The sequence below is a fragment of the Branchiostoma floridae genome, chromosome 7 (assembly GCF_000003815.2).
Source record: "Branchiostoma floridae strain S238N-H82 chromosome 7, Bfl_VNyyK, whole genome shotgun sequence".
NCBI lineage: Eukaryota > Metazoa > Chordata > Leptocardii > Amphioxiformes > Branchiostomatidae > Branchiostoma > Branchiostoma floridae.
Window position 1 is genome coordinate 2,032,545 of NC_049985.1, and position 17,297 is coordinate 2,049,841.

General features: G+C 41.9%; 1 protein-coding gene across 1 annotated transcript; it reads left to right on the forward strand.

The window, feature by feature from the left end:
* The first annotated feature begins 584 nt into the window (after positions 1-584).
* LOC118418923 (heat shock protein 75 kDa, mitochondrial-like) lies at positions 585-17,274 on the forward strand. Its single transcript, XM_035825067.1, has 18 exons — positions 585-751; positions 2,021-2,114; positions 2,586-2,665; positions 2,939-3,021; positions 3,957-4,178; positions 4,743-4,912; positions 5,699-5,808; positions 6,216-6,289; positions 6,791-6,953; positions 7,148-7,264; positions 7,623-7,692; positions 8,451-8,598; positions 9,782-9,967; positions 10,366-10,501; positions 10,817-10,896; positions 15,853-15,998; positions 16,487-16,559; positions 16,959-17,274. Exons 1-18 carry the CDS (start codon positions 604-606, stop codon positions 17,058-17,060), a joined length of 2,202 nt encoding a protein of 733 aa, XP_035680960.1. The 5' UTR covers positions 585-603; the 3' UTR covers positions 17,061-17,274.
* Positions 17,275-17,297: the final 23 nt, after the last annotated feature.

The following is a 17,297-nucleotide window of genomic DNA, read 5'->3' on the forward strand; positions in this document are numbered from 1 at the left end:
TTACATAAGGTCACCACCTGGCCATTGAAAATGTACAAGTGACCACCTCTACATAAGGACCACCTGGCCATTGATATACAGTCAAACCTGTACTAGTGACCACCTCTACATAAGGACCACCTAGCCATTGATATACAGTCAAACCTGTACTAGTGACCACCTCTACATAAGGACCGCCTAGCCATTGATATACAGTCAAACCTGTACTAGTGACCAACTCTACATAAGGATCAACTAGCCATTGATATACAGTCAAACCTGTACAAGTGACCACCTCTACATAAGGACCACCTAGCCATTGATATACAGTCAAACCTGTACAAGTGACCACCTCTACATAAGGACCACCTAGCCATCGATATAACGTTACAGTCAAACCTGTACTAGTGACCACCTCTACATAAGGACCACCTAGCCATTGATATACAGTCAAACCTGTACAAGTGACCACCTCTACATAAGGACCGCCTGGCCATTGATATACAGTCAAACTTGTACAAGTGACCAACTCTACACAAGATCCATATTGCCATAGCAAACGGCAACACCCCCAGTCCCAGACAAATTTTCTCTTCAAGGTAAGTGTGCCATCTGGCGGTTTTCATGAGTACTGCAGCCAGAAGACAAACCAACATGGCCGCCTCCATGTCGTCAGTCGCACGCTTGGCACGACTTCGGTCCTGTTTCACCGTTTCTACGCGGGCAGTCAGCTACTGTAATGGACACACGGTTGGCCGAGTCAATGGTAAAGGTAAGCAACTTAAAATAAACCCCAAAAAGTTACGATTATGTTCTCTGAGAGGTCGATTGGTTGAAGATTTGCCCCCCTCCCCACGTGCACGATCGCCCCATTTCAGCCTTCACGTTACAGAAAGGTTACAGACTTACAGTTGTAGCATTAATTGCTACATAAGTATATACTTTTATATAGTTAATCTTATCATTTTTTTTAAATAATAGTAAGTAAGATCAGCCAGTACAACTGCATATCAAAATCTGAGCATGATCACCACACCACATAATTTGTGTGTGCACGTGCGCTGCTTTCTGATTTTCTGAACTTCGGGATACTAAGGGGGTGTAGACTGGAGTCCAGCCATATTCGCTTACGTCCGCTCCAGAAGGTCTCTACCCGTGTTGGTATCTGTATCTGTATCTGTATCTATATAGCCGGTATAACCGCCGTTCGGCGTAACACACCAGCTTTGCAGGCACGCGGCGCGGCAGCAGCTGGTTATATTACACCGAACAACTCGTTACCCCTAACTTTTGCACATCTATCTGCAAGCGTTCTTTAAAACTACCAAGAGAAGATGCCCCTACTGTACTTGGTGATAACAAGTTCCACTCTACGATAGTTCTGGGAAAGTACGAATTTTTTAACACATCAATCCTAGGTTGGTAACTCTGGTATTTGAAGGCATGACTGTTTCTTGTTCTTTTTTGAGCTGGTATTAGATACTTATCCGTTGGTACGTCCACCAGTTTATTGGTCATTTTGTACATCATGGAAAGTCTGGACATTTTCCTTCTGTCTTCAAGTGACATCCACTGCAAATCTGTTTTCATTTTGGTAACACTAGAATCCCTGTTATAGTTGTTTGTGCAGAATCGGGCAGCTTGGTTCTGTACCCTTTCAAGTTTATCTTTGTCTTTCTTTGTATACGGGTCCCATGATACTGTAGCGGCATATTCAAGGTTAGGTCTTACTACTGACGTGTATGCAAGTGATTTTACCCTGGTTGTAGAAGGTATGTAGTGACCTTCGGGAGCAGACTTAAGCGAACAGGGCTGGACTCCAGTCCAGGCAAAGGGGGTTGTGTATCATTCATTGTGAACCCACACTCATGAGGGAGGGGGTGGGTAAGCTGGGGTATAAACACAATGACAAAATTGAATACCCATCCGATTGTCATCTGATGAAACTGGCCATTTACACGAAGGGAAAGAACCTCAATGTCAATACACATCCTCAAGGTATATCTAAAGTGTGCAACTGGTCTCTCTCCCCTGCTTGTAGCTGTGAACTGCAGAAGTCTGAGACCCCCTCAACAGTTTCCTGACTATCTGAGACTCCGACATGTCCACAGCAGGGCACTCCACACTGGATACAGGTAACGTTATACATCTCACATTATGTAAATCTCATCTCTACCGATACCCATCATTCCCTGATCTGTATCCTCGAGCCATAACTGTTCTCGCCCCTCTGTTGTATAAGACATTCTATTAAAGAAGAATGAAAAAATATAAGTAAACAACAAATCAGTCCAAGGACAACTGTTCTTAATCGAAATAAAGTATGATATGCTGTCCTTGCTGGATAGTGGATAGTGAGTGAGCGAGTGAGCTCATTTATACTGTTAGCATACCTTGTACACTTTTGTATTGTAATCTCCATTGTCGCTTAGTTTCTTTTTGCGTAGCGTCATAGTCTGTATCCTATAGACTGACTGAGAGAGAGAGAGAGTTAGCATACGTTTCAGCATACATTGATGCATGTAACATTTGTAAGATATTGTAAGATGATATGTATTTTATGTAAGATGGTTGCCTGATGTTTATGGGATTTTGTCCCTTCCCAGATTATTATCTGAGAGTCCAGCTGCTGAAGCTGAGGAGGCCGACCTTCACAACATAATCAAGGACACAGAAAAGGTCACAGGTCAGAGGTTAACTCTACGTATTGCTGCCATCCTTACTGAAAATAAATGATAGTTCACCTAAATGGTGCAAAATACTGTACTTCCATTTACATTTACCGTGAAGGCAGATCTCAGGTGCCTGTCTGACTCCCTTTGGTTGGCTATACTCCTTGGCCAGCTTTGATACTATGTTATGGCACCGTAGAATCTTGGAGATTACCATTTATTTACATCAAGAAATGACGTTAGTTTCAGCTAACTTTTGTTCAAATGTTTGTTCTATCTCCCTGCAGGATCCGGGGAGCAGCACAGTTTCCAGGCTGAGACCCTGAAGCTGCTGGATATCGTAGCCAAGTCGCTCTACTCTGACAAAGAGGTAACTGTTTGTTAGTTTTTTTTTTTTTTTACTCAATGGTCACCATGTAACAAGGCCTGAAGGCCACTCAAGGTTACGGGTTACATGATTGGAACTGTAACAGCAACTCTTCGCCCTAGGTCAGAAACATCATGATTGAGACCAGCCCAATTGCTCACTATGAGTGAGGACTAACTGACCCAATAGGCGAAGCAGGGGTTACGAGGGCTGCTCGGGAGATTCCCTACTCCCTCTCTTGGGAGAATTTAGACCAGCTTACTGGATAGTTCTCCTTCTTCCATTTGTCATTCTAAGCTTTTGAAAATGCATTGTATTAGTTTCATATCCTGAACTTCAGATATTTAAATTGATGGGATGAAATTTTTGTCCGTCCCTATAAGATAAATAAGAAAATTTCCTATCCGAGGGATGCATCCTGAAGACAGCTAACATGAAATGATTTTAGAGACTGTTTCACTGTAAATGCAGAAACTTTTGCGGTGGTTTAATGGTGGCGGTTTTTGCGGTGGCCACTTCAGCGCAAACTTAAAACCAACGCGAACGTTTTTCCGTGGCAGTAAGAGACTAAGTGCATGGTGCTGCCGCGAACTTAAAACCACCGCGAAAAGTCCTTTTTCCTGCTAAGGCTAAATTAAATCCCTGCAAACTTAAATGCATTTACAGTATTCCGGTTTACTGAGGTCAAAAGACTATCTAAGCAGGAAGATGTTTAAGACAGGCTTCTTGTAGAATCAGATAAAGGAGAGACATATGAAAAGAAGGTAAAATTATGAAACCTTTGCAGGTTTTTGTCAGGAAGCTTATATCCAATGCCAGTGCCTTTATTCACCATTTTACTACCTTCAGAGGAAGGAGTGCTCGTTTAAGAAGTTAAAGAAAAAGCTTTTTAGAACAGTAAAATTATGTGAAAATAAAATCCTGCCAAATCTCTGCAGGTTTTCGTCAGGGAGCTCATATCCAATGCCAGTGATGCTTTAGAGAAGCTGCGGTACCTGTCCTTGACACAAGGGGGCAGCAGTGAGCTGGCGGTGCCCCTGGAGATTCACCTGGGCACCGACCTGGTGCAGGGCACCTTCACCATCCAGGACACCGGCGTTGGACTCACGCAGGAGGAAATCATCGAGAACCTCGGGACCATTGCGCGATCTGGGTCAAAGGTATGGATATCATTATAGAGTCAAAGCTGGTCCGCAAATGTTTGTCCAGCTTTGGGCAGAAAGGTTTTGACGCTTCTCAGAGATGGCTTATTTTTTGGGAGGCATCTGTCAGGATGTTTTGAAAATTTCCTTCTTGAAGATTGGAAGGTCTTTAAACTCCCGTCACGGCCAGGAAAGCTCTTGGGAGAGCCATTTATCTCCCTTCTCCTTCAGGAGAACTGAGCAAATTTATCTGGACATGTGACCTTACAGATGCATGATACAACCAATGCGTCAAAGGTAGTTGGAAGAAGAACAAGATCAACAAGAGTTGAAAGCGTTCACACCTCTGTGAAATACTGAAAACACTTGTATGTCCTGATAATTGACAAATGAAGAATTTTGACTTCTGATTCATCCTTCATGTCCTGCCAGTCTGCTGTTATACCATACTTTCTCTCACTTCTTGTCACTCTACCATGTTCAAATAAGTATGGACACACAAGAACACAAACATGCAAACCCACTGTAAAGAAATCCTCTGTAAACAAAGGCAATTACATCTTGTTTTCTGCTTTGCTGCAGGCGTTCTTGAGTGAGCTGGATAACCGCGGCCAGTCCTCGTCAGCGGCCAGCAGCATCATCGGCCAGTTTGGTGTGGGGTTCTACTCCACCTTCATGGTGGGGGACAAGGTCCAGGTCTTCACACGCTCACACCAACCGGACAGTCCCGGGTACTGCTGGACATCTGATGGGTGAGAACTACTCACTTTCTTATTACTACATGTACACATGGTCGGTGTGGGGTTCTACTCCACCTTCATGGTAGGGGACAAGGTCCAGGTCTTCACCCGCTCACACCAACCGGACAGTCTGGGGTAGTGCTGGACTTCTGATGGGTGAGAACTACACACTTTCTTATTACTACATGTACACATGGTCGGTGTGGGGTTCTACTCCACCTTCATGGTAGGGGACAAGGTGCAGGTCTTCACCCGCTCCCACCAGCCGGACAGTCCGGGGTACTGTTGGACTTCACACTTTCTTATTACTACATGTAATCAGTTACTAGTACAGTATTACATAGCTACAGAACCTGAAAACCACCATGTAACTTACCAGCTATATATGGTCACCTGCTCACACCAACCGGACAGTCCCGGTTACTGCTGGACTTCTGATGGGTGAGAACAGCACACTTTCTTATTACTACATGTACATATTACACATCATCGGCCAGTTCACACCAACCGGACAGTCCCAGGTACTGTTGGACTTCTGATGGGTGAGAAATTTGTTTCTAGAACTGGACAGTTTCTAGAACTGTAATGATGCAAATCTAAATTGCATAACTGAAGACCCAGTGTAGAAACAAGGAGAACTATATGGTCTTGTTCCATGCTTCTAGGTACAGGTACTGTATATCGTAGTGTTATGATTTCTGCCACAAACCTAGTGATATTAAACTTGAAAGATTGATGATCTAAATTCCTAGAGTCAGTATGAATTTGAATCGACCAGAGTTGTATGTTTGTCCTCAGCTCTGGTTCTTACGAGCTTGCGGAGGCGGAAGGCGTTCAGCTTGGTACCAAGATCGTGGTCCACCTGAAGAAGGAGTGTATGCAGTTTGCACGGGAGGACGACATCAAAGGTAATAAGTGTGCCTGTAAACCCATATAGTTGTGACCTCTCAGGCTCTGGTATGTCCAAGGCAGTGTATGTGGTTTGTCATGTGTACATTCCTGCTACAGGCAACTCTGCATCTGAACTTTCCTAAAACTTGTCAATATTAATTTACTCCCATAGGAGCACACATAAATCTGCATCTTACTACATACTGCATCAAATTAATTTTGTACTAAAATGTATTTCTATGAAAAGAAGGATTACTTTTTACTACTACTAGTATATTGGATCTGTGTTGTCTTGTTCAGTTTTGAAAGATCAGCACTACTCAAGTCCTTACTATGATCTTAAAAATGTAGAATGAGTTGCCTCCATATATACAGTTGTTGTTAGTTAAGACAATGGTTGGACTGTATTTTTCCTCCCTGACAGAAATCGTGACCAAGTACAGTAACTTTGTGAACTGCCCCATCTACCTGAATGGGAAACGGCTCAACACTGTAGAGGTGGGTATCGATTATAAGTTCACTGTGTTCACATGTTAGTGGGGTCCTCTACTTTATCCAGGACATTTTCTTGACTAGTGTTAACATACAAAACAAAAAAACTGTACAAGTGGCTTCCTCTGCTTTGCCTAAGACACTTTCTTTACTATTTCTTTTCTGTATCTGAATCTATATAGCCCTTCAGCACAACACAACAACTTTGCAGGCATGCGGCACAGCAGCAGCTGAATTGTTGAACAACCTGTCACATCTAACCTTTAACCTATTCATACGACTATGATGCAAATATCTCACTGGCGAAGTAGTCTCAAAACTAGAAAAGTGGCCTTTTCATTTCGTTATTGTTACCTTTTGTTATTTAGTTGTTCTTATTCTTGTATGTGTGTTCTTTCTCTATATACTGTAAATGCATTTAAGTTTGTGGGGATTTAATTTGTTGTTTTTTGTCTTATCCTCATTAAAATAAATGTGAATTAAAAATTTTGCATCCTTTTCACCCAGGCCCTGTGGATGCTCGATGCCAAGAACGTAACCGATGAACAACATGAGGAGTTTTACCGTTTCCTGGCCAACGCTTACGACAGTCCGCGCTACCGGCTGCAGTACCAGACTGACGCTCCACTCAACATTCGCAGCCTTTTCTACATCCCTGCGCACAAGCCAAGTAAGATATGGAATGTAATGGTAGTGTGTGTAGCCCAGTGGTTAGCAACCCTGTCTGTGGACTTGTTTGCATTTGTTGAGGTTATTAGTAATACCTGGATGTCTAACCTTCATCGACGATCATGTACTTCTACTGTTACATTTAGGTACACATCCCTACCGTAGACGTATGATAATGTGTTTTTTTTTTTCCAGCAATGTGGGACATGAGCAGACAGGAAGGCCTGGGAGGAGTAGCCCTGTACAGCCGGAGGGTGCTCATCCAGCCCAAGGCTGAAACCATCCTGCCAAAATGGCTGCGCTTTGTGAAAGGTATGGAACAGTATTTTGTTTTATTTCTGGTAACCAGTATACTGCCTTTAGGTGCAATGCACCAGTTCTGTACAGTAATATAAGCTGCATACATTGTAAGACATGACTGTATGGTCACACTGTGAAGGACCACTACCTTTCTTGTGGGTTCTTTTACATACTCGTACATGTAGCTCTCCTCAAACACGGGACCCCCTCATAAAATAGGACATAACTACTGAGTAAATGAGTTTGTAGGTTGAGGATGGGGAAATACTGTACATTTTGTTACCTAAAGCATGCATGCCGCTTTACCATAAGATGTCCCTATGTTTGTACACTCACCTGTATGTTTTACCTGTCCGTTTTACCTGTCCAGGTGTGGTAGACAGTGAGGACATCCCCCTGAACCTGAGTAGGGAGCTGCTGCAGGACAGTGCACTCATCAGGTGGGGTATACACCTTGGCACACACCTTTCTCATATTTTTAGTGTTGTATTGATTATCTGTTGAAATTAGTGGGACCAGAATGTTCATGTGTGTGATGTTACATCATGGAATGCACTTTTGCTGCCTTAGTAAGACACATGCTCTACTGTGAACATGGGTTTGACGGTTTCATAATCACACCCTCAAGAGGAAAGGATGTCTACATTTCTTTAAGACAACTTTACGCCACTTTGGAACTGGCCCTCCCACCCCCAGGAGACTACATTAGCTCCTGTACTCAGACAACAGGAGCTAATTTGATGGTCAGCATGCAACATTGCCTTGACAACATCTTCACTTGAACCATTTAGAATTGTCACACTTAGATGTCAATCCATATTGCAGGTACTTAAGTTCTTGACGTTGAACTTCAGATTCTGTTAAGTCACTGATAAAAGACAGTGGATGCTGTGTGAAATTGCCCATGCATCTGTAACAGAAGTTTAGCTCAGATCTCCATTTCTGTAGCCCTTGGGCTACACATTTGTGCAAGCCACTACAGCAGGGGGCTGGTCCGCTGGTAGTGATGTGTGTTTAACTTCCATACTCTTCCTCATTAGTGCAGAGTGTTAAGCAGAGAAAGCAGCATGTATCAATCCATAGTGTAGGTACTTAAGTTTCTGTTGAACTTCAGATTCTGTACAGTCTCTGATAAAAGAGGTTGCTGTGCCAAATATCAGACCTTTAACAAAACTCTCTGATACTCCCCCTCCCACAGGAAGATCCGTAGCGTCCTGACCAGCAGGATTGTGAAGTTTCTGGGTGACCAGGCGCGGAGGGACGCCGTTAAGTACCAGAGATTCGTGGAGGATTATGGGTTCTACCTGAGGGAGGGAATCGTCTCCACTGAGGACCAGGATGAGAGGGTGGGTCACATGTCCTTCTTATGTTTTTACTGCCTAATTAATAGCTCAGTGAGTAGAAAAAATGTATGTTTGTCCATTCTGGGTTCCTCCCTGTGAAATAGTAGCCTCTTCCATTAATTGACCTCATCACCTGGACTGTCATGTCATTCATTCTACGTTTTCACTGCTTAAGACTAAATAGCTTTAGGGTGGGTGCTGTCTTTTCTACATTTTCACAGCTTAAAAGCTCTGAGAGTAATTCATTCATAGTTGGTGAAAATAAAACGATGGTTGTGTAAAAAAGAGCCTCTTTATTCAGCTCTTAGAGTAATCAAAATGTGTCACTGTCCAGTCTTGGTTCCTCCCTATTAGCTATATGCAGAGCTGAAGGGAACACTGGTGTCAGTTGTTATACTGATGTTCTGTACTGTATTACAAATGTGTTAGAAATTTGTATGGTTGATCACATATACATGTACATTACTCCTTCAGGAGTCCATAGCAAAGCTTCTGAGATTTGAATCGAGTACAGAACCAGAGGGAACCCTGGTAGTAATCGAGGAGTATTGTAAGCGGATGCGCCCCAAGTTACGCTGATGTTCTTTGCTGTATTAATGACATATACATATACATTATTTCTTCAGGAGTCCATCGCAAAGCTGCTGAGGTTCGAGTCTAGTGAGGAGCCAAAGAAAACACTGGTTGATTGATTAACACTGAAGTTCTATGCTGTATTAATGACATGTACATTGTACATTATTCCCTCAGGAGTCCATTGCAAAGCTGCTGAGATTTGAATCGAGTGCAGAGCCGGAGGGAACCCTGGTGGGAATCGAGGAATACTGTAAGCGGATGCGGCTCGAGTTACACTGATGTTCTTTGCTGAATCAATGACATCTACATGTACATTATTCCTTTAGGAGTCCATAGCGAAGCTGCTGAGGTTTGAGTCCAGTGCGGAGCCGGAAGGAACCCTGGTGGGAATCGAGGAATACTGTAAGCGGATGCGGCTCGAGTTACACTGATGTTCTTTGCTGTATTAATGACAGTCACATGTACATTTTACATTATTCCAGGAGTCTATAGCAAAGCTGCTGCAGTTTGAGTCCAGTGCAGAGCCGGATGGAACGCAGATGGGGATTGAATAGTACTGATGTTCTACATTCTATAGTTTTATGCTTAATCATATACATTATTCTTTCAGGAGTCCATCGCGAAGCTGCTGAGGTTTGAGTCCAGTGCGGAGCCAGAAGGAACGCTGGTGGGAATCGAGGAATACTGTAAGCGGATGCGGCCCGGCCAGAGGAACATCTACTACTTCTCAGCACCCAGCCGGCAGCTGGCCGAGACTTCACCGTACTTCGAAGCACTGAAGAAAAAGGACATTGAGGTGGGTTGGCGTGTTTAGAGATGTTCTGAGAGCCATGTCTTGGTACATGGCTTACCTGAACTTCACTAGATACTGATTTCCTACCTGTAGCAATATGATTGCCGGCTCTTTGGCTTCTTGGAAAAAATGATAGTAGTATGTACAATAATTAAATGGAAGGTCTTTACGTTCGAGTTGGACTCCTGTTACTTTGTAACTTGCTAATAACTGCAGAGTAAATACCCCTGGAAAGAGTTGCTTGGAAATGTGTTGTGAAGACTGTTTACTACTGCCCACCCGTGTCAGGGACCCTCGCAGCAGTATAATCGAATACCAGATACTGCCTGACTTTTAGTAGTATGATTAGTTTAGTTGCAGTTAGTTAATGGGTTAGTAGCTAACCTGTTGTTAACTTGCAGGTGCTGTTCTGCTATGAGCAGTACGATGAGTTAGTCCTGCTGCAGCTGCGCCAGTTCCAGAGGCTGAACCTGAAGTCCATTGAGAACGAGGTTCTGGAGAGCGACAAAACCGAGGAGACTCAGGAGGACAGCAAAGGTTGGCATTGGAATCGCATATGTGTACATATTAGTGTTTCAGAGGCGATAGGTACAGGGTGCTTTTCCCACCATCTGTCTTCATTGAGTGATGGTTACAGCACCATATCACTAATCGTTATTAGCCTATGGCTACTTCCCCTCAGCCAATGCAAAGCTCATTTTCTGTTGATATATATATATATATCGGTTTCTGTATGTACAAGTCGGTCAAATGCTTTTCTCTGCATTTTGGTAGCTTTATTTTCGTCATAACCATTATGATAGTTGCAGAAAAGTCTGAATTCACAGTTTTCCTACTGATGCTGTGTTTCAGTAACCCTGAGCCCCAGTAAGGCGGATGCCCTGATGGACTGGATGAGATCAGCACTTGGGGAGAAAGTCACCAACATCAAGGTACCTTTAAGTTCACCTGTATTTGATTTCCCAGTAGGGAGAAAATGTGCTTGCAGTGGTTTTTAGTTTATGGATTAAACAATGTCGTAGGCAGACAGAACACAGATTATTGGTAAGAATTTTCAATGTGGTTTTAAGTTCGCAATGAAAAAGTTACAGTACTACAAAAAAACACCACAAACTAGAAAGGCCGACATTTGCTTAAGAGCAACTACAGCATATTTCAGCCATACCCCTTCCCACGCAACATTGGACTGTTCCAAATCACCCCTGCGCAAAAATGGAACATCCTCTTAACAGTACATTATCCCCCAAAGTGGACTGGTATTGTGAATTGACTCCAGGTAAAAACAGAGCTTGCTTCTATTTTTCAGAAAATGACAATAATCACACCTTCCATTCAGAAAATTTTCATCATGACTGAAAATTGTTGAATGACTTCATGTAATGTCATTAACAATTTTCAGTACGATAACTAGGTGTAAGTTTAAAAAAGTATAAGCTCCTTGTGATGTGGGTACATTTATTATTGCAATGAACTTTTTTTATTCAAGTAGGGCATACAATTTAATAATTATCAAGCAGGTGCAGGTACTGTAGGAGCGTTTGTTTTCTTCAAGCTGTAAAACTGTTAAACTGTTTTACTTTGTATGCAATCAACCATCGAGCCTATTCTTATTTTAGTTTAACAACTTCCTGCCAGACCCGGAAGATACGATTGAACCTTGTTCGAGGATTTATTTTCGTCTGTCTGGTCAGTCTGTTCATACCCTGGCGCTGAGAGTGTTTTATTGGGCTGAAACTCTGGCAGTTTGAAGTTACTTACAATTTAAATGTTCAAAGTTTATGCCAAACAACAACAGCACTAGGAAATGTGGCCACTATAGACAGGTGGTCACTATAGAGAAAATGCTGATCTATTGACTAGGAGCCATACGTTACACATGATTTCAGTACACTGATCATTAATCATATAAACATTGCACAGGTAAGCCAATTGTTTAGATGTACAATTAAGTTCAAATAATTCTGAAGAGAAATATTGATGAGAAAATAATCATTCTCGCCACTGTCTAACTTATAATTACGTATCAAAACTAAACGCAGATTTTCTAACTAACGCACCTTTCGCCGACTTCATCATAGGACCGCCGGCTATCAATCAAACACGGCTGTTGATTAGACTTAGAGTTTCAAACAGTCATGTGCTGTGCACGTGTGCCAGTTGACAGCGAACTTCATGCTACGTGATGTTTTACATTGCTTGGACCTTCTTTCCTACAGCGGTGCTTCTACAAAATATTTAGACTGTAACACTGAGTTTTATAGAATAGAATTTGACGCAGAACAGCGTTTTTTGCTGGGTATTTTTTTTTAAACATGTCCGTGGGAATATCAGCGAGGCGGCGACGTAGGGATATCAGACCGTCAACAAAAGTCGCACGGCGGCTAACGGCGCAGCGAAGATACTAGCGCTATAAATAAGCGCTTCAACTAAGGATGGCAACCCGTACAATATTTTTGTATACTGTTGAGCTAAGTAAAGTTTGTTGTTTATGAGGTTTTAGTTGTCTTTGAAGCTTTGACCCGAAATATTTTAAAGTCAAACTGCTGAAGAGAAGTAAGTGACTGCTACGATTATCGTAGATATGGCCCTAAAAAAACTGATAAAAGAAGCCTTCTCAATAGCCTAAAATGCAAGAGCTTCCGGGGGGGCTTCGCCCACCTGGGTCCACCCCACAGTGGCCCTGCCCCTGGACCCCGCCAGGGACATTCGGCGGCCCCCGGACCCCTGTCCGACGCTTTGAAAAAATCCTGGCGAGAAGTCTGTACGGCCTGAGTCTTCAAGTTAACGTATTGTGTGGTCCCGCTTATGAATATTAATTAGCCTTCGCTTTCCTCTTCTCTGATTGGCTGAACCATTAATTGAATTAACTCTTCCTGCCGGCTAGACGCAGGTGCAGATGTCGGCTCTGTGGGGTGAACGTCCGAAAGGTCACGGCATGGAGAACGAAAGAAAACCAATTTCCCCTAAAAAAAGTGCTGTAATTAAGCCTTTTACAGTACTTTATGCCAAAAATTTTACTTGGATCATTTTACCAACTATATTATGCCTATCTATACCAAATGTTACTCATACCAGGGTACAGGGGTGCAAAATATACCGTTATAAGACCGTCAACAACAGTCGCACGGAGCTAACAGCGCAGCGAAAATACCATCGCTAGCGTTTCAACTTCAGATAACAAGTTATAAGTACTGTTGAACTCAGTAACGTTAAAGTTTGTTTTTAGTTGCCTTTGACGGTTTGACCTGAAACAGTGTTACGCTAAACTCCTGAAGAGAAGTTAAGTGACTGCTGCGATTATCATAGATATGCCCCTAAGAACTGATACAATATAAAGCCTTCTGAATAGTCTAAAATGCGAGAGCCTTAGGCGGGCTTTGCTCCCCCTGGCGGGAACACTGCTATATACGGGATCATGAGGCCCCGCTTATGAATATTAATTAGCCTTTGGCCTCCTCTTCGCTGATTGGCTAGGTCTTTGATTCAATTAACTCTCCGGCTGACGCGCACAGGTGTGGCTCTGTGCGGGGTCACGGAAGGTCACGTCAGGAGGCCAAAAGAAAACAAATTTCCCCTCAGAAAAGTGCCAAAATTAATCATTTTAAAGTTGTTTATGTCAAATATTTTACTTGAATCTTGTTACCAAGTATCTAATGCCTATCTATACCAAATTTCAGGTCATTTAATTGTAATACCAGGATACAGGAGCCAAAAGTGTCCTTTTTTGGTCAAAAATTGGCCAAAAATCGCAAAAATAAGCATTTTGTTGCACTGTACATCAAAAGTGTTATTGAATTTATATGAAGGGATTATCAAGGCACATCTGTGTCAAATTTCAGCTCATTCGGTTGCAATACCAAGGTACAGGAGCCAAAAGTGTCCTTTTTTGGTCAAAAATTGGTCAAAAAATCGCAAAAATAAGCATTTTGTTGTACTGTACACCAAAAGTGTTCTTAAATTTATATGGGGGCACTATCAAGGCACATCTCTGTCAAATTTCAGCTCATTTGGTTGTAATACCAGGGTACAGGGGCCAAAAGTGTCCTTTTTTGGTCAAAAATTGGTCAAAAAATCGCAAAAATAAGCATTTTGTTGTACTGTACACCAAAACTGATATTGAATCTATATGGGGGACTTATCAAGGCACATCTGTGCCAAATTTCAGCTCATTCGGTTATAATACCAGGGTACAGGGGGCCCAAATATACAGTTTTGGTCTTAAGATGACCAAAAAACCTTAATAAAATCATTTAAGAGACAGATATGGAAAAAATGAAAAAAACGCCCGAGGGTATTGGCCCACTCTACCCTTGTGCCAAATTTCAAGTCATTCGGTTGAGGAACAACGGAGAAACCGTGTTCTGAAGATTTGACAGGAGAAAGAAAGAAAGAAACACTAGAAAGGCCGACATTTGCTTAGGAGCAAATACAGCATATTGCAATCCATCTTCATCCTGGAAAAAATCCCAAAATTCAACAATTTGAAGTACTGTTTGCTCAAAGGGAAAATGAAGTACTGTGGGCACTTGTCCTACACACCTTCATGCCGAATTTTAGGTCATTTGGTTTCAATATAAGGGCATAGGAGCCAAAAATATACATTTTTTAGTTAAAAATGGCTAAAAACCCCAAAATAACTCATTTCATAAGTGCTCTATGAAGAAAGTGTTGATGGGGTCCTGTTGTCATATGTCCAATTTACCTTTGTACCAAATTTCAGGTCAGTTGGTTTACATACAAGGGCATAGAAGCCAAAAATATACATTTTTAGTCAAAAATGACTGAAAACCCCAAAATAACTAATTTTTGAAGTGATCTATGAAGAAAGTGCCAATGGGGTCCTGTGAGCATATGTTCAATGCACCTCTGTACCAAATTTCAGGTCATTTGGTTAATATACAAGGGCATAGGAGCAAAAAATATGCATTTTTAGTCAAAAATGGCCAAAAACCCTAAAATAACTCATTTTTGGAGTAAACAATGAATATAGCGTTGATGGGGTTCTGTGGTCATATGTCAAACGCACCTCTGTACCAAATTTAGGTCATTTGGTTTTAATACAAGGGCATAGGAGCCAAAAATATACATTTTTCGTAATAAATGGCCAAAAACCCTAAAATAACTAATTTTTGAAGTGATCTATAAACAAAGTGTTGATGGTTTTCTGTGGTCATATGTCCAATGCACCTCTGTACCAAATTTCAGGTCATTAGCTTGTAATACCAGGGCACAGGGGCCCAAAAAGTACATATTTTGTCTAAAAATGACCAAAAACCCTAAATATCATAAATTCTAAGGCCTCTATTAAAAAAGTGAAAAAAACACCTGGGGGTATTTGATATCCCTACCCCCATGCCAAATGTCGGCTCATTTGGCCCAAAAATGAAAAAGTTAAAGGGGTCTGAAGATTTGACAGGAGAAGAAACTCAGCAAAAACAATATATTGCAATCCCATACTATGTATGGATTGCAATATAATTACGAATACAATACATTTCACCATACCTATGGTATGGCTGAAATATAAAAATTGCGCTTGGCTACATGTACAGTACATGACTGCATCCCTTTCTAGTTGTAACAACCAAAGGCCAGGGTATCAACTCTCCACCCTCTGGTGCAGATGTAGAGTCACAAACCACAACTTTGGCACACTACATGATACACATCTCTATTCACAAAAATGTTTAATCAATAAAACACAGAAGCTGCAATCAGTGTGCATGTATTTTCCAAGGTGAGCACGCGTCTGGAGTCCCACCCTGCCATGGTGACAGTGATGGAGATGGGCATAGCTATGGAATAAACTCTGCTGAATAGTTACCTAGCTGATTTAAATCTTAGCACTTTATAACATACTGCACTGTCTTGACAATATTGCGCCCCAGGTGAGCACGCGTCTGGAGTCCCACCCTGCCATGGTGACAGTGATGGAGATGGGCGCGGCGCGGCACTACCTCCGCACGGCCTTCGCTGGACAGTCCGAGGCTGAGAGGTGGAAGTTCCTCCAGCCTACCCTGGAGATCAACAGCAGGTAGATTTTTGTCATTATCTAATCTTGTTATTGTCTTATGAAGGCATTGACCACAGTAGTTTTACTTCACTATATACAGATGTATACCTTTGATTGTAAGATTTATTAGTTTTGTAGAATATTTCTTGCTACAGACTTGTGTTTAAATACTTTGTAGTATTATTACAATGTTTTACCAAAGAAAGGAAAATATTAGAAAAAAAGCAGGTAGATTCTGCTTCAAATTCCATGTATGAAGATTGTGTCTTAACATTTAGCTTTGAGTACAGGGATTTTATTGACGTCACAGTAATTATGATTTGAATCCCCCGGTATTGGGAGGTAATTGGACTTGAGCAACAGTATTGTATGTTGGTGTGTTAAACAGATGCACACTCTAACCTTACAGGGTGCAAATGATGTAAAATGGACGCCTGTATAGAAGGCAATTCCTTGTTTTAACAAAAAGTCTCATGTCAGTCTTACAATAACCTTTTTCTTTCTCGCAGCCATCCGATCATGTTGAAGTTGTCTGAGCTGAAGTCCAGCGACCCTGAGCTGGCACGACTGGTAGCTGAACAGGTCAGGCATTGTTTGTTTGTTTATTAATTTGTTTGTTTATGTCAGTTTAAACATACCATAACATAGCAATGTTCAATCTACAATTCCATCCATCCACTGTACTTTGTAGCATGCATAATCCCGTTTTTAATTGGGGTTTCATAAAATCCAAAAAGAAGGAAAACTAAACAAGAGAGACAAGTGCCCCTAGACCAAAGATTCTGGCTGTTTTTGTTCACCCGGCATACGTGTAACAAGCATGCGTTGCATTGCATTGGAAGGGACATTAAACCATGGGTACAATGAACCTGTAAATAATGTACATAGCTTGTATCTTCTCTGTCTGGAAGAGAATCCCAACTTTTTATTGACTTCATTAAAGCAAACTTCACTTCCACTTTGCCATCCTCCCTTCCTCAGGTGTACGACAACGCCCTGGTGGCTGCCGGTCTGATTGAGGATCCCCGCTCCATGCTGAACAGACTAAACGAGCTGCTGACAAGAACTTTGGACAAACACTGACCTTTAACACTGGATAAACTGTGACCCCTGAACCTTCTACAGACACTGACCTCTGAACCCTTGTCCTTATTTCAAATATTGTCCCAGCTCTTCCTATGGTATTAGATACAGTGTATGTCTTTAGATACAAGAAAATTAGAATAGCCTTAGTATTTAGTACTACATGTATGGCAGTGAATGTGGACATTATGTACAGAGTACTGGACAAACACTGACCTCTATCTGCAAATTTTTGAC